The 18719-nt window shown below is 39.8% G+C and overlaps 1 protein-coding gene across 2 annotated transcripts in view; it reads left to right on the top strand.

The window, feature by feature from the left end:
• Positions 1-18719, top strand: part of LAMA2 (laminin subunit alpha 2) — a 676446-nt gene that overhangs the window by 645999 nt on the left and 11728 nt on the right. For both annotated transcript variants that reach the window (XM_040238873.1, XM_040238874.1), the window contains 4 exons: positions 216-364; positions 6088-6264; positions 6506-6674; positions 18121-18233. In XM_040238873.1, the coding sequence (XP_040094807.1) occupies positions 216-364; positions 6088-6264; positions 6506-6674; positions 18121-18233 (608 nt within the window). The remainder of the gene's footprint in view (positions 1-215; positions 365-6087; positions 6265-6505; positions 6675-18120; positions 18234-18719) is intronic.

The raw sequence follows: 18719 nt of genomic DNA on the forward strand, positions 1-18719 counted from the left end.
TCCCTTACTATCTCCCATTCCACATCACCTAACAAGCAAAAATGGTAAGTGATTGTAAAGCTATTTCCAGCTGCTTTAAATACCCTGTAAGAAAATATTGAGTCTTAACTTCTCAGGTAAGCTCTCAGAGCAGATGAATCTGCCGTTCTTTCAGGTAACTAAGCTAAGTCGTAGATGAGACTCCTTTCGTCTTCAATAACCATTTGCTGTTGCAGGTCTATTATGCGATCTTCCTGAGCAAGGGACGTCTGGAAGTGCATCTCTCCACAGGGGCGCGCACAATGAGGAAAATTGTCGTCAAACCGGAGCCGAGTCTGTTTCACGACGGGAGAGAGCATTCTGTTCATGTAGAGAGAACTAGAGGGTAACAATAGCTCTGGCGACGGACTGTACTGTCGTAACTAACATGAACTTTTTTGCTCGCCTTAGTCCTTAACTGGACCTTTTTGTGTATGGACAGATGACACATTGCTGAATTGTCAAGTAGCTTAATTTTATCTTCTTTATATTTCACACTTTGGGAACTTCATTTACCTTGACCCTTAGGAGTTTTATTCTTAACGTTTTTTCTGCTGAGCAGCTCTACTCTCCACCTCTGGAAAACCAAATGCATCTTCTGAAGCCATAGCTAAGAAAAATCTCTCCCTCTGCACCTCTCAAATACTCTCTTCTCAAATAAAGCATATGTGGGTGGTGAAACGGCACAGAGCAGCTCAGCTGGGGCCCACAGCCTTTGGCAGCTGCCATTTCATTCGGGTTCCAAAGCAGTTATGGCAGCTGCTTAGAAATCTGTCACAAATACAGAGCAGGGCAGCAGCTGCAGGACCCATGGAGCCCTGTTCTGTGCGAGCCTCATGCCTGGCCCCTGCCAAGATGTGCAGGGTCCCTGCACCACAGCTCTGTGAGGGACCAGAGTTGAGAGAGGGCAGAGGCTGCTGTCTTGCCATCAGTGCACAGAGGCTGCCTCTCTGCTGAGCCACCAGAACACTTGCTTCCCAGCCCTGAGTCAGGGAATTGGCTGTTAGTGTTATGAGCTGATGTCTTATTTTTTCAGACTGCTAAAGTACTTTATACTTACTTTATTGAGGAAATCATTTATTATTTGATTTTTTTTTCCATCAAAGTGTATAACAGCTCAGGTAAGGGGCTTCCCTGATGGTTCAGCAGGTAAAGAATCCACCTGCGATGCAGGCAGGAGACACAGGAGATGCACATTCTATCCTGGAAGGGTAAGATCCCCTGCAGAAGGAAATGGCAGCCCACTCCAGTATTCTTGCCTGAGAAGTCCCATGGACAGAGGAGCCCAGTGGGCTGCACTTCATGGGTCACAAAGAGTCAAGACACGACTGAGCAACTAAGCACACAAGCACAGTGAGTTTAGAAAGACAATTAGAGAAAAACAGAAGCCCAGACTTCAGACCTCCAAGCCAACAATCCATTTAGACTGAAACTATAGAGAAGAACTGGAAATCAAACTTGATGAAACCTCAAAACATAGAGAATACTTTTAAATATAACAGTATGAAGGTGTAGCCAAAGTTCAAGCAAGCAGATGTTATTCTGTACTTAAAGACCACCATTTTTTAATCATCCTCTTGTGTGGACAATAGTTTAAATAAGTAATAACAATGTCTTGTGAGTAAAGAAACTTTCCTTGCTTTGCATTTTTCTGTTATATAAAAGCATTATCTTTTGGGCTGAATTAATGCTCAGTCAATTATGGAGTATCTACTAACTGAAATGTTTAGAAACCATGAATAAGACAAATGAGGGATCAATATTTGGACAAACTAAGAACATTTACTAATCTTCTAGGCACATATTGCAGTCAGGGTCTCTGAAGAGAAATGCAAACTGAATGTTCTCATTTGAACCTTAAGGAATGCTCTAGAATACTGATTTTGCAAGTCTTCTAGGCTTTACTTCAGGTCCTTTGCCAAATGTTAGTCCTTCTTATTGTAGGAAAAACTTTTTTAAGGTTTTTAAATAATTTCAAGAAGCAAATGCAGATCTGAGAAATATAGTTGGCCAAAAAATCATCCAAAATATGTTATTTTGTAGAGAAAGGATTCTGACATTCCCAAGTGCATTTTGATGTTATGCTAAGGTGTCCTTTTAACAGGTGTCTCTTCAAGAAGGGTATTTTAGTATGCCAGCTTCACAGCTGTTGGCCATCAATCCAACCTTTATTTGATTAATCTCGGTATAGTACATCCCTGAAACCTGGTCATTCAGTTAATTGGTCATATAAACAAACTGTTGTGCCATTCTCTATTAATTAAAGGATAATGTATTAGACATATTAGTGTGTTGTCACTATACTCTGTGGCAAAGCAAGAGCTCATTTGCCACTATAATGTCTCATTCAGCACTCTGAGGTCAAAAAACAATTATCACCTATCCTTTAAACAAGTGCTTCAATTAACTAATTAACCAGAGATCACTAATGACTCTAAGTAGAAACATATTTTAATGCTTCATATCAATTTTATGGCATGCCCTGTGTCAAATACTACAAAAATTATGTCCTTTAGTTATTCTAAATATGTATGAGATATGTATTCATATCCTTTCATCGCAGATGAGGAAATATTAACTAATTTACCCCAAATCACATAGCTAGTAAATAACAGGCAGGTTTTAAACCCAGATATACTTGACTTCGGAGAAGGCAATGGCAACCCACTCCAGTACTCTTGCCTTGAAAATCCCATGAGGAGGAGCCTGGAAGGCTGCAGTCCATGGGGTCGCTAAGAGTCGGGCACGACTGAGCGACTTCACTTTCACTTTTCACTTTCCTGCATTGGAGAAGGAAATGGCAACCCACTCCAGTGTTCTTGCCTGGAGAATCCCAGGGATGGGGGAGCCTGGTGGGCTGCCGTCTCTGAGGTCGCACAGAGTCGGACACGACTGAAGCGACTTAGCAGCAGCAGCAGCATACTTGACCTTAACACCTCCATCTGTGCTTGCTAGGTATTTATTCTTACCTCTGTGACCTCAGAGGTTTGTATTACTTGATGTTGATGATGATACTCTTGTTAACTTGGAAATGCTTGCTTTCTTCCAACACTATTTAGAGATGTCAGTTGTTTCCTTTCTTCAAACAATACCACCTCTTAAAATTAGTAGATTTTTATCAAATTGAGAGGCAAGCTTTTCAGTATTTACTCTCTTTATGCTTCCTTTCTCATTTTCTTTCCTTCTCTACTCCTCCCTCTGCAAAAATTTCACCTCCTGTACTTTGATGTCTAATTCCCTAGTACTCCAGTGATCCTCTGCCTTTTATAACTGCTTGGCCCTCTGATCTTCCTCCTGAAGTCCACCTAAATGGCCAGTAGTTCTAACTGGATAAAAACAGTAAACCCTAAGAGCCTTGAGTAGAAGCTTAGGCACATAGCTATTCTCCATGAAAGCATTCTTCACACAGGTACAGAATTAGGCTAAAGACCACAAAGTTGGAGCAAATATTTCAGGAGTAATTTGAGGTTTCCAGAATCAGACCAAGATTTGAATACTGCAACCCAATTATTTCTTTCTAGCCATCCAAAATATGTTCAATTTAAAAATTTCAGGTTTTGCTTCTCATGTAAATTGTAAATTTCAGGGTACTTCTCTTAATATCTTTTACCATGTATGCAGTTCACTTGATAGTGATTTGAAAAAAATCTTAGATCAATATTTCATACAAATAACTTGAATATGTGATAAAATATTATAAAACTTCAAGATTCAACTATTGAAATTTTAAGGAAATACAGCTGACATGGTACAATGTTAATAGTATTGTAATGATTCCTATAATGCTTTTTGGGCATAGTAGGTCCACAGTAAAGAATTTTTTAATAAATGCTTTTTAAAAAACACACCAGAATCATAAAGAACATGCAATATCCCTCTTTACAAAGTGCTAGATAAATGACCTAGATTTGATGCTCTTAGGTTGTAAAATACAAGCTGGATTCAACTGTAGTCTTTTAACAGTGTCCTTATTAAGTAATACAACCTCAGTGCAATGCCTTAGTTAATGGTTTCTGTGGTTCAGAGTAGGGGTTCTTATCCTCCTTTTATAAAAGAATCAAATGGGACTGAGCAAGATTTAATAACTAACCCAAAGTCACACAGCTAGTAAGCTTCCACGCATGCTAAGTCGCTGCAGTTGTGTCCGACTCTTTGACTCTGTGGACTGTAGCCTGCCAGGTTGCTCTGTCCATGAGGATTCTCTAGGCAAGAATACTGGAGTGGGTTGCCATTTCCTCCTCCAGGGGACCTGCACAGGGATGGAACCTGTGTCTCTTATGTCTCCTGCATTGGCAGGTCGTTCATACTAGTGCTTAAGTCCAGTCTGATTCTTCTGCAAGTTCATGCTCACTCTACATCTCCACCCTGTGATCCAGTAAGAAAGGGCCATTGTTGTGGTCTTTAGGGGCAGAACCAGACTAGAGAGAGTCCACATAAGAAAGAGGAGAGCCTCTGGATCTTTAAACATTCTAATCAAAAGCAGAGATTTGCTCTCCTCAGACAGTATTTAATAGTGGCTTAAACCCTTCATTCAAACCCTGGGGAACACTGGCATATAGGAGATTACTTTTAGCAAATGGGGAAAAAAGGGAGTATGAGGGGTGCTTCTCAATGAGTCACACACATCCAGAAGTGAGTGGTTTTCTAAAAGTCGCATAAAACCACCCACATTCTTAACAATAAGGTTGAACTCTTGAATTTTGCCAACACAATCTTCCAAAGTCTGGCAAAACATCAATATATCGTTCCCCCTATTTTGCCTTTGAAACTAAATCCAATCTGCTCCCTCCATACCACCTGAGCAATAAAGAGACATGAAAAATGCTTCATAGAATGGAAGGTAGTAAGTATATCCTTGATAAGAGCATGGGTCCAGAGTCAGACTGCCTGGGTTCAAATCCTAGCACATCTGTATGAATTGGGAAAGCTACTTAGCCAATCTGTTCCCCTCAGTTAACTCATCTGTACAGTGGATAGAGAGTTTTTTAAAAGATGTTTGTTAAAAAGATGTTTCTGACATTTTAAGCCACAACAATATCTGGTTTTTGTTTTGTTCTCTTACATTTGAATTGTCCCATTGTGGGCCAGTTGTTCACTCCTATTTCAAAGCATCTTTGCCTGATTTATTGTTTCTAACTCTATGTGTGGTTTTTCATCTTTATAAAATCAAGTAACATAACATTTTAGAACTGAGTTTGCAGCCTAAATATTTCAGATTTTCTCTCCAGATATGAATTAGTTTGTAGTAATCCCCACTCATGATCCTCAGGCTATTGACTAACACTTATGACTAAGGGCCCCATGCTGACTATTGGGACTGAAGTTTAAAAATCTGCTTCTAGAACAAAAGAGAAAATGCCTTTGGTCATTTTCATCAGCAGAATTCTTTGCCTCCTGATTCTCTTCCCAGGATGCACAGAGTGAATAAGTAGCATGATGTTCTCAATTAGTAACGTGTAAGTTATCTCTCATAGGCAAATTAAGGATGTTAATGAAACAGCCACTAAAGAAAACCATTGCAGAGAACAATTAGCCTGGCGTTCTAGCCTGCCTCTTCCATTCAAAAGCCAGCAGCTACTTTCTTTATAAAACATCCTGTAAGCATTTGCTGTTGATTCCTACAATCTGAGCTCTCAGGAGTACAGTTTGTCCCCTAGCAAGAAGATAATAGCTGGCACAAACCAAGAAATAAAGAGCCAAACAAAACATGACCCCATGCTGTGCTAAACTGACTGAGCCTCATACGATTAAACATTACAACCCCATACAGAAGCCTCCACTCCACCGGCTCATGGCTAGGACCACTGTTGTCGACACCACCAGAGGCTAATGCTGTAGCTACACCACTGCCTTGTTTCAAGAAACTCTCTAGGACAGCTGACAAGGGAGGCAGAGGGGCAAGATCCTGAGAAACAATATCATTTGCTAAGTGACAAGTTCCTAATCATCAGATTTGGCTCTCTCATAAGCTACTGGAAGAAGGGGTGCAGGGTGTCGGGAGAGAGTTTGATTTCTAGTTGTATAGGACACTGTGTGTTTTACACTTGTTTACTTTCAATATTTTATCAGCATATTTACTGTTCAAGTGGATGAAGACAGAAAGCATATGCAAAATCTGACAGTGGAACAGGCAATAGAAGTTAAAAAGCTTTTCGTTGGGGGCGCTCCACCTGAATTTCAACCTTCCCCACTCAGAAATATTCCTCCCTTTGAAGGCTGTATATGGAACCTTGTTATAAACTCTGTGTAAGTGAATCTCCTTGTTACTCTTTTTTTTTTTTTCCCCCATAGGAGGATCGCTATTGCATCCACATTATCCAAAACCATGGGGTGGGGGAGAGGGGAAACAATGAAGATCTTCAAGTCAAATTTTTGTTTAATTGCACTGATGACCTTTAAAGGCGGGAGGGGAAATGTGATGTAACGGTAGGGAAGCAGAACAATGAAAATTAAGAGAAAATATTGAATTTTCATTATGTTCCCTTAGCCCTATGGACTTTGCACAGCCTGTATCCTTCAAAAACGCAGACATTGGTCGCTGTGCCCATCAGAAACGCCCTGAGGAGGAAGATGGAGCAGTTACAGCTGAAACAGTTATCCAGCCAGAGCCAGTTCCCACCCCAGCGGTTCCTGCACCCACCCCATTTCTGACACACGTAGGTGTTTACGTCCCATTGCTTTCTCATTTTACCCCTGTCTTTGTAGTCACTTTCTGAAAGAAGTTACTCAGGATATCTAGTATATTCTACTGCTAGAATTAGAGGAAGGGTCACCTGTCTATGAAAACCTATTCTCCTTACATCTTCCTTGAATTACTTTCATTTATATTTATTGTCTCCTTTAATCTTCTTGTTTATAAAGTGGCACATGTTTTCAGTTGAAAAGTTAGCACAGAAATGTCTGTGGAAACAAGAATAAAATCCACCTATACTAGCACCACCCAGAGGTAATCATATCAATTTTCAGCCCCTTTTATTTGCATTTTACACAGTAGATCTCATATCATGTATATAACTTGGTATTCTATTTTTAAAAACCAGTTGTACATAGGCAAAACTGTTTCTAAACATCTTGCCGATGTGTGTGTCTAATATGATGTATATGTATGTTTGTGTGAGAGAGACATTAAAAAATACTTCATAGAATGGAAGGTAGTAAGTATATCCTTGATTAGAGCATGGGTCCAGAGTCAGACTGCCTGGGTTCAAATCCCAGCACATCTGTATGAATTGGCAAAGCTACTTAGCCAATCTGTTCCCCTCAGTTAACTCATCTGTACAGTGAGTATAGAGTTTTTTAGAAGATGTTTGTTAAACACCTAGCATTATATTCAACATTTAATAAATGGCATAATTACCATATAGTAATGATCATAGTGACAGCTTTTAAACAATTTCTATTCAATATTATAAGTAATTTTCCTAACAGCTGTCTAAAATATATACATATACATCATCACCCCATTTTTAACTGAGTTAATTAAGAATTAGTTAGCCTAAATAATAAACCCAAACACAGTGACTAAGTGGCAGGATAGGAATTTTAATCCAGTGAGTCTGATTATACAATCTGATTCCTTATCATGGCAACACTTTGTCTTTACAGGTTGTTCTGTCTTGCTCATTGAGCAGTTACCATTTAGAACATTTCTAGTTTTTCACTACTAGAAACTGTATTCTAATCAGCACTTCTGTACATCAGACTTTCTCATTGTTTCTAATGGTGTTCTTAAAACAGATTCTTCAATGGGTAATTATGAGGCCAAGTGAAGAATATAGCCAAGATTCTCAACACATATACAGGAATTGCTTTTTCCAAAGGTTATACAAATTTTCATTCTCACCACCAAAGGTCTCACACTGCTCTTGACAGCATATGCACCATACTTATAATATTTGCCAGTTGACAGATGGAACATGTTACCTTGAGTGCAGATTTTTAAACTCCCCAACATTTTGTTCTTTTCGTTAGTTTTCATGATGGAATTAGTTGTTCTGTAGAGTGGTGTGCTCATTGTCACTAGAAATATTTATTAAATGAAAAGCCAAACTGGCCATTTATTCCAGTCATCATTTCCTCCTCTGTAAAATGTGGGTATTATACCTACATTGCCTGATGATGGGCTTATTATAAGAATCAAATGAGATAATATATGTGGAAGTTCTTTGAAAAGTAGAAAAGGTGTGCACACATAGATACTGTAGGAAGATTCTTTCTTGTGGGCTTTTCTCTAGCTGCAGTGAAAGGGGGCTACTCCCTAGTTGCAGTACATGAGTTTCTTATTGCGGCGGCTTCTCTAATTGTGGAGCATGGGCTCCAGAGCTCTCGGGCTTCAGTTCTTGCAGCATGTGGGCTCAGTCGTGATTCCTGGGCTCTAGAGCACAGGCTCAGTACTTGTGACTCCCGGGCTTCATTGTCCTGCAGCACACGGGATCTTACCAGACCAGGGATTGAGCCCTTGTCCCCTGCATTGACAGGTGGATCCTTTACCCCTGAGGCACCAGGGAAGCCCCAGATACTGTGAGAATTTTCTGCATTTACTAAGTAACTAGTATGTGTCCAGTACTCTGCCAGACATAGTATATCCACAATTTCATTTTATTTCCACAAGTTGTTAATTTCTTGTTTATTTATATTGTTGAAAGTCTTATTAGCCCCATTTCACAGAAGCAAATACCTCTGATCACACAGCACAGCCAGCAAGTGAAAGGCTATCAGTCATTTGGGGATTAGTTCAAGGAGTTGCTCTTCTCCTAAAACATACTGAGATCTGCCACATGGATTTTAGAATGTTTCCTTAGTGCTTCCATAATACGGCTTTATGCTAGACTTCTCCCAGCAAAGGGAAGGTGAATGATCCCCACCCCTTTTCCCTCATATACCACTCTCTGAACTGTTATCCTTCATATCTGTTCCTTGGTCTCAAGTCAATTAAAGAATTAAAAATGCTGTGGGTAAAATAAGCTTTTTAGACATTAAATGCAGATATCCATTTGGATTCTATAGGAAAGTGGACCCTAAATTCTGAACAACTAACTTAGAATTATAAAAAGCAGAAGCCCTTGAGACCAGCTGGTCCAATTGCCATCTTAATACATGAATCTTTTTATATACTTGATGTGGACTTAAAGACTTTGCTTGAACATTCCATTGACAAAGCTCTTCCAGTGTAATAGGGCAGGCTCTAGTTGTAGGAAAGCCATTGGTTATAATGAAGTCAAACTGCATCCCTATAACCTCCATGTAATGATTGTGTTTCTGTAGCCAAACACATTAAGTTTTTATCTTCTCTAACATCCCTTCAAGCATTTGAAAACAGCTGTGCTCTCCTTTCCCAGGCTAAATATTCCATTATCTCAAGCATTTTTCTTAATTTCTAATTTTGTTATTCCCACCAATAATATTCTTATATTTGAAATATCTCTTTTAAAATATGGCACCTAGAGTAGACCATACTACTCAAAACGGAGTACACAGTTCAGAGGACAGCAGAGTTCCTCCTTCCACTGCTCTGTCGCCATATTCCACTAATACACCTGAGGATGTTTTGATGTTTTAAGCAGACGTGTCATGCCATCAGTTCCTCATTAGGTACTGTATTTGGTCAACCCAAACCTTGAGGGCCTTTGAAATTCTCTTGAGTCGGGTCCCTCAGCCAGTAAACATTCAGTTGGTCTGGTTTATTGGTGAATAACTCTGCTGGACCTACCAGTCACCCTTCTTTTTCTCTTTTTAGTAATCACCTTTCTTAGTTGGGTTTCTAAAACACAACCTTTTAGGAGATCTCAAGCATATGCTTCTGTGGTTTCTAGAGATCATATTTGCCTCCTTTTTCTGAAAACAAAGATCCTTTCACATCTGGACTGGAAATTTTAACTCATTTAAGTTATAACCTTTTGTTCTAATTCCAGTTTTCTCTCAGCAGTGTGTTTAACTTCTACAAAAAAGAGAGATCCACTTAATAGAGAAAACGAAAGCAAAAGAGAGGTTGATTAACAGTCCTGTGGGTTGGTGTAGAAAGACTCACAGAACATCAGACTGGCACATTCTAATACTTATGACGATGTGGTCAAATATGTGTATTTTAGAATCTTTCATCGCTGTTGGGTTGTACCATATTTTCAGAGTTTCAGATCATGGAACCATACATATTTCCTCTTTTTAATTTGATTTCTTTCATTTTCTTTCATTATTTGTGTGTGTGTGGAGAGAAGTATCTACTTTTTAAAGGCTATGTTTTATGACAAATATTTACTAAGAGCCTACAAAATGCAAAGATGGGTTAAGATATCATCATTTATTTTATGGCATTTATTTCAAATATGTATTAAGAGCCTACTAGAGAAACATAAACTGAGAGACATATTTGAGAAAGTAGACATTACCACAAATAGCACAGTAACCAAATATGCAAGGAGGTCAGTCAGGATAGGTGCCAAGTATGGACTGCAAACACAACTGGCTAGCTTCCAAGATGGAAATAGAAGCATGGCAGGGGACACCGTTAACCTCCATCCAGGTTAGTGGTACCTAGAAGTGTGAAAACAGATCCATAAAATGCAAGTTTTAATATGTCACCATATTCTTGTACTTAAAGTCTTTCTATTGAAACAATATAAAATGACATACTTATGACATTATGTTAAGTGGGGAAAACAGGATATAAGACTCTGTATTCTGCATCATCATATCTATGTCAATAGTTAGAAAAACACATAAGAAAAACCTTTTCAAAAAATGCATCAGATGCTAACAGCAGATGATAGATATGGTCCAGAGATGATTTTCAGCATTTCAAAGAATATTCTTAAATGTGTTTTGCTTTCATAAATGTTTTAAAAGATAAATTGGAAAGCTTTTTCAGCATTTATTTCTCCACAACCGCCAGTTATATAACTGATTTCCTCAGTGGGGAAGAGAAACATGCTGCGTGAGCCCCTCTCAGCTCAACCACATTGAGAGTCACTGAGGAAACAAAGTAGGTCTTCAGTCCAAGTGATCCATGACAGAGGTCTGCCTCCCCATCTGCTGTAGCCCACCTGCCTCTACTCAGTGAACTCAGGGGGCTCACTGAATAACTGCCTTGTCTTTCCTAAATGGAGGAAATCCTACTGAAAAAGAGGATAATGTTTACTCTGAGGATTGTTGTTATTGTTGTTCAGTCGCCAAGTTGTGTCCGACTCTTCATGACCCCATGTACTGCAGCACACCAGCTTTACCCATCTGTCACCATCTCCCAGAGTTTGCCCAAGTTCGTGTCCATTGAATCGGTGATGCCATCCAACCAGCTCATCCTCTGTTGCCTGCTTCTCCTTCTGTCTTCAGTCTTTCCCAGCATCAGGGCATTTTCCAATGAGTCTTTGCGTCAAGTGGCCAAAGTATTGGAGCTTCAGCTTCAGTATCAGCCCTTCCAATGAGTATTCAGGGTTGATTTCCTTTAAGACTGACTGGTTGGATCTCCTTGCAGTCCAAGGGACTCTCAAGAGTCTTCTCCAACTCCACAGTTCAAAAGCATCAGTCTTCCGCACTTAGCTTTCCTTATGGTCCAACTCTCATATCCATACATGACTATTGGAAAAACCATAGCTTGGACTGGACAGACCTTTGTCAGTAATGTCTCTGCTTTTTAATATGCTGTCTAGGTTTGTCATAACTTCTTCCAAGAAGCAAATGTCGTTTGATTTCATGGCTGCAGTCACCATCTGCAGTGATTTTAGAGCCCAAGAAGAGGAAATCTGTCACTATTTCCAACTTTCCCACTTCTATTTGCCATGAAGTGATGTGACTGGATGCCATGATCTTAGTTTCTTTAATATTTAGTTTTAATCCGGATTTTTTACTCTCCTCCTTTACCCTCGTCAAGAGGTTCTTTAGTTCCTCTTCATTTTCTGCCATTAGAGTGATATCATCCACATATCTGAGGTTGTTGATATTTCTCCACTCAATCTTGATTCCAGCTTGTAACTCATCCAACCCTGCATTTCTCATGACATGCTGTGCATATAAGTTAAATAAATCAGTGACAATAAACAGCCATACGAGGTTCTAACCATTGCTTCTTGATTGGCATACAGGTTTCTCAGGAGACAAGTAATATGGTCTGATATTCCCATCTCTTTAAGAGTTTTCCGCAGTTTGTTGATCCACAAGGTCAAAAGCTTTAGCGTAACGTAGTCAGTGACTCAGAGGTAGATGTTTTCCTGGAATTCCCTTGCTTTCTCTATGATCAAGTAAATGTTGGCAATTTGATCTCCGGTTCCTCTGCCTTTTCTAAACCCAGATTAGACATATGGAAGTTCTTGGTTCATGTAATACTGAAGCGTAGCATGCAGGATTTTGAACATAACCTTGCTGGCATGGGAGATGAGTGCAATTGTCCAGTGGTTTGAACATTCTTTAGTACTGCCCTTCTTGGGAACTGGGATAAGGATTGACCTTTTCCAGTCCTGTGGCCACTGCTGGATTTTCCAAATTTGCTGATATAATTGACAGAAGTGCAGCACTTTGATAACATCACCTTTTAGGATTTTAAATAGTTCTGCTGGAATTCCATCACCTCCACTAGTTTTATTTACAGCAGTGCTTCCTAAGGCCCACTTGCCTTCACACTCCAGAATTCCTGGCTTAGGGTGAGTGACCTCACCATCGTGGTTATCCGGGTCATTAAGATCTTTTTTGTTCAATTCTTCTGTGTATTCTTTCCATCTCTTCTCGATCTCTTCTACTTCTGTTAGGCTTTTACCGTTTCTGTCCTTTATTGTACCCATCTTGGGATGAAAGTTTCCTTTGATAATTCTAATTTTCTTGAGATCTCTAATCTTTTCCCCTTCTGTTTTCCTCTATATCTTTGCATTGTTCATATAGGAAGGCCTTCTTGTCTTTCCTTGCTATTCTCTGGAGCTCTGTGTGTAGTTGCGTGTACCTTTCCCTTTCTCCTTTGCTTTTTCCTTCTCTTCTTTCTTAAGCTACTTGTGAAACCTCCTCAGACAACCACTTTGCCTTCTTGCTTTTCTTTTTCTTTGGGATGGTTTTGCTCACTGCCTCCTGTACAATATTACAGACCCCTGTCCATAATTCTTCAGGCACTCTGTTTACTAGATGTAATCCCTTGAATCTATTCGTCAACTCCACTGTGTATCCATAGGGATTTTAATCATACCTGGCCAGTCTAGTGGTTTTTCCCCACTTTCTTTAATGTAAGCCTGAATTTTGCTATAAGAAGCTGATGGTCTGACCCACATTGAGCTCCTGGTCTTGTCTTTGCTGACTGTACAGCTTCTCTAACTTCAGCTACAAAGAATGTAATCAATCTGGTTTCAATATGGACCATTTGATGATTGATGTCCATGTGTAAAGTTGTCTGTTGTGTTGTTGAAAAAGAGTGCTATGACACTTGGCATTTTCTTGGCATAACAAGGATTATTATGGCCTAGATTATACACTGTGTGCAAAGTACCTGCTCAAGTAACACTCCACCCTTCTTCTAAGAGAACTAGTTACTTTAACCTTTCACACTTCTAAGGTGAGAGCAAGGGTTAGGGAAAGAGGGTGAGCATTCTATTTTTAAACAAACTCCAACACGATATGGTTATTATCTCTCAAGTCTCCTATCAGTTTCAATTCTCACCATTTTCTCTTTTAAAATCAAAATTCAGAATTTTAGGAATTTATTTAAGAATTAAGACTTATGCGTTAATTCCAGAAGTGGCAACTACCCATCTACGTGTCCCTTATTTGTTCCAGCACAGTTGACAGCATCCTCTCCTATTCTGTTTCCTTCATTTCCTTCTTTACAACATCATACCTGTCCCTACCAGCAACTTACAGCACAAGGACAATGATCACTCTCCTCCAGGGCAATTTAAGAGTATTTTGAGAAAGTCCTGCCCTGTGAAATGGATTATGTCAATCCTATTATTAATACATGCCAGAACATCATAGATCAGAGTGCATGTTTTCCGCATATTATCTCATTCGATAGTGTGGTAGCTATCTTCTCTTTGTACTGCTCTCTTATTCTTTAGCCTGTTTAGTGCTGGATAAAAAAAAAAATTCTGTATCTATTTGTGGATATTTCTCATGGAGGACAGCAGGGATAAGAGTAGATAAGAGTGTGGACTTCTAGTACTACAGAAAACTATCAAAATGTGACAAGTTCTCTGCAGGTATATATGCCGTTTATACCAAGTCTTTCCAACCAATGTGGCCTGTGTGGATTTATATACAATACACTGGCTGCATGGTTGTTCTTTTTTGTTTGTTTAAACTTCAAGTTTATTGGAATGTTGAACTTTGAATTTCAAAGTCTAAAATGCGAATACTAAGAGGAGTGGATAAATAGCCATGAGAAGTCCCTGCAGTTCAGAGCTCTTGGAGGAGTTGTGAAAAAGAAGTAGAAAAGAATAGAGCAAAAGAAAGCTATTCCTCCTGAAGATTTAATGCTATGACTTTAAAAGCTAAGTACAGTCCTGGCCAATAAATCGAGTGGATACTGATATGTATTTAAAGGGGAAACATACATTTTCCATACTGCAAAGAATTACTCTTCAGACATTAGTGTGTAAATGGAACTGCAAGTGCCCACTGTTTACCAAAAGAGCTTATATTCAAAGAGTTAATATAACTCAGTTTCTCAGTAAACAACTTGAACAGGGGGTTTGTACTTCAGAATATTAAAGTCTGTACCATAAAAATTATCTTCTGCTTAGTATTCATGCCGAAAGAAGAGCATCACAAAGACGCATCCCATTTTGAAGAAGTCATTTTAGCCCTCATTTGTTTAGAATTTTTGACTCACGAAAGAAGAAAATGATGCTACTTTTTGAATTAATTTTTATTAAAGTATAGTTGATTTACAGTATTACATCATTTTCAGGTACACAGCATAGTGAATCAGTATTTTTGCAGATTATACTTCAATTATGCAATTTTTAAATCATTCGTCATTTGGTGCTTTGAAGAACAGAGATGCCAGTTTTGGTCAATACAACTAAAGTCTCTACTCTGCACCAATCTAAAGTCAAGCAATGCTTATCCACCAATCATATGTCATTCTGAATCCAATAACACATTTCTAAATGTCACCCAACAGTCAGCAGTTGGAGTGACCCCTGCTTTATTCTGATCTGAAATTAACTGAGTAACAGGATGAAGGTGAAAATGTTAAGCTCCATTGTCAATCCGAGGCTCTATCCACTTGCCTAAACATGGCCACAGGAAGCACAGCTTCCTTCCGAATCCTCTCCAACCGCATGGCTGCTCCCACCAGGTGCATGGCCATGTTTAGACTCCCCACTCAAGTCCTGTCTGCCTACAGCTTGTCACCTGCCAAGCAGAGATGTACATGGAGCAAGCACATCCTATCCCTTCATATTTTCCCCATATGTACTTTAAAGAGTCACCACAAGGTGGCAGGATTGTAACATGCTGAGATTGATGATCCCCTGATATTTGTATTATTGTTTTAACACATTTCAGAGATCAGTGTTTCCAAAATAACACAAGTCACATCTGTAAAGATGATGCCTCCCCTCGAGTTCACACTGGCTTGAAGGAAGACAATTCATCTTGCAACAACTATTCTTTAAAGGTTACTTAAAATTGTCTCACTAGAAGACCCTTAGCTTAAATTTCTCTGGGAAGCGGGGTTGAAAATGTCTTTAATGACAAAATCATTTTAGTCTTGTGTAAACGTCGGGGCACTTTCTATCCCATCTCATGTGGTCCCTCTTCAAAATGTGATTAGAAGGAAAAGAGCCTCTTGAGTGGCCAGGTGAGCACTCTACCCTCCAAGGGGTTTGAGGGAGGAGGAAGAGGAGATACAACAGGTAACCTTCTCGGAATGTCAGGCCTGGGTTCAGATCTGCCCGTGGCAAAGCAGTTTAGACACAGTTCATCGCATCTCCCTTTAACCAAGTGAGAGGAGGCATTGAGGCTTGCAGCAGAAACATTACCAGACTAGAGACTGTTGGAGAATTGTCTTCTTGTTTAAATCCTAAAGCAGATACACAGAAAATTCTCTTACACTGGTATTTCTCTGTCCTCTTTCAACTGCCAATTTTATAAAAGAAGGTGATACTGGAGTGGGTAGCCTATCCCTTCTCTAGGGGATCTTCCCGACCCAGGGATTAAACCAGGGTCTCCTGCATTGCAGGCAGATTCTTTACCAACTGAGCTATGAGGGAAGCCCTTAGGGGTACACATTATAGTTCCCTAATTCCTCCACATAAAGTGACCTTTTCAAGACCTCAGTTTTCAGAGCTGAGGGTTTAGAGATGCTTTAGCTAAATTCTGCCCCTTGATGGACTCCCAGCAGGTCAGATTCTCTTCAAGATTTCTGAGGAGGAGTGCAGGCTACTTACGTACGTTGTGATAGTCGTCTCTACGGAAAATATTGAGAGGCTGATAAATGATCCAGTTCTATTAAGAGCATCATTGAAGGCTGAGACATTAAGCTACCAAGATCTTTCCATATGGGCTCTCTTTTGCAGGCAGTGTAATAAGAAAGGTGCCATGTGTTGATTCCAAGAGAGGCCCAGTCAGCTGCATGAATAGATAGCATTTTTCTGTTCTGCCCGCTGAGTTTTTGCATATCTGTGTGCATTTTAGCCACAGTCTGTTCTTTGTAACTGACCATCTCCTGGGAAGCTAGGTCGGGGAAATACTTCCATAAAGGCCAATTTTACAGCATTTCAAAACACTTAAAGCCTTTTACCTGCTGTAGCAGAGTGCTCCATTTGACTAAGCTCAAGAGAAAAAAGAGGGCAAGGCTTTTCCTCATCAAGGAAAAATTTTCTGTGCACTGATGACTCATCTCCAAGGTACAGTCTCTGGGAAGAGCTTTCTGTATCCAGAGCCCACCTTGGGCTGTTTGAGACTCTCTGCTGAGACTCTCAGCATGCACTGGGGCAGTGGCCCGTCCAGTGCTATTAAGTGTAGATCTTTAAAAACAAATGTGCTCTTGAGAGCATGTGGGTTATTTATTTTCTTGTGTACTTCATGTTCTAAAAGACTTCTTAAGCAGCTTGTACTTGGAATTATTTTGTGAAAATAGAGACCAGGGAAAGATGGCTTTGGTAACTTGAGAAGCCTTGATTATCTATTGAGCTGAGGGTTACTGTAGCCAAGTAAGCTCCACCCAGCCAGGTCCGGCTATATAACTGACAGAGCCCAGAGCCAGATGAAAATGCTAGGCACCTTGTTCAAAAATTATTAAGAATTTCAAGATGGTGACAGCAGGGCATTAAGCTCAGTGACTGCACAGGTAGCCTGCCTCTGAAGCTAGCCCTGCAGCGAGATCTCCCTTGTAAGCACCCTAGGAAGCTGATCTTTGAACAGTGGCAGTTGAAATGGTATATGGTGGGTTACATTAAAAACTGTGCTGGGTTGCCTAGCAACAGGCTAAGGGACTGAATGGCTGACTTGCAAGTTGAGAAACACCAACTTGAAAGTCTAAATTCACAGAAATCTTCTAGCACTGATAATTTTCAAGAAAAAGTAAGACAGTGGGAGACAGAAATGGGGAGGGGAAGAAAGAACATATTTTTCCACTCATAACCCAACAGCAGCTAGCTTGTCACTTTCCCTGTTCAATCTTCTAAGCAGATAACTCTTCATAAGTGAAGTAGAAGTAAGAAGGAAATTCCAGTTTTCTCAGAAGTATAAATAATAGTTTTCCTTAGAGAAAGAAATGGCAACCCACTCCAATATTCTTGCCTGGATAATTCCATGAATTCCATGGACAGAGTAGCCTGGCAGGCTACAATCCATGGGGTCACAAAGAGTTAGACACAACTGAGAGACTAACACTTTAAAGGACGGTGGAAACATGAATTAATCAATGCATATTTTTGAGCACATTCCTTTAGCAACTCAAGGGTACAGTATAAGAAAATGGATTCACATTTATGGAACATTTAATAGTAAGTACCTCCTATGCAGTAGATTACAGAGATGAATCAGAGACCGCTTTTATTTCTCAAAACTTAAGTGAGATTATGTGAGAACATGAAACTGAAATATAAGAAACCATTAGACAGCAGCATTACATTTTAAAGAGTGGAGTCCGTAATCTCTGCTTCTTCTCTCCTTGGTATTTTACAGGGTCCTTGTGCAGCAGAATCAGAACCAGCTCTCCTGATAGGGAGCAAACAGTTTGGGCTTTCAAGAAATAGTCACATTGCAATTGCATTCGATGACACCAAAGTTAAAAACCGGTATGATTTATTCTGAGATATTAGATAAGAACTGATAAATGGAAGTACTAAGCATTTGTTTACTCAAGTTTAATCAACTAGATTTATTAATATATGAGGTGAGATTTTTTAATTCACTGAGTACAGTAAAGAATAGAAATCTATTTATCTGAGCCTGAGAAGCCCGGTTTAGAAACTCAGCAGACCTGGAAATCCTCACCTCTCAAAAGGTTTTGCTATGTTTTATGAAATGGCTTCCCAGGTGGCTCAGCTGGTAAAGAATCTGCCTGCAATGCAGGAGACCAGGGTTTGATCCCTGAATTGGAAAAAGCCCCTGGAGAAGGGAATGGCTACCCACTCCAGTATTCTTGCCTGGAGAATTCCATGGACAGAGGAGCCTGGTGGACTACAGTCCATGGAGTTGCAAAGAGTTGGATAGGAGTGAGTGACTAAGCATGTGTGCATCCTTTATGAAAAGGCACCATGATCCGATGTCACCCTATGCTA

This window comes from Oryx dammah, unplaced genomic scaffold (assembly GCF_014754425.2).
Source record: "Oryx dammah isolate SB20612 unplaced genomic scaffold, SCBI_Odam_1.1 HiC_scaffold_4, whole genome shotgun sequence".
NCBI lineage: Eukaryota > Metazoa > Chordata > Mammalia > Artiodactyla > Bovidae > Oryx > Oryx dammah.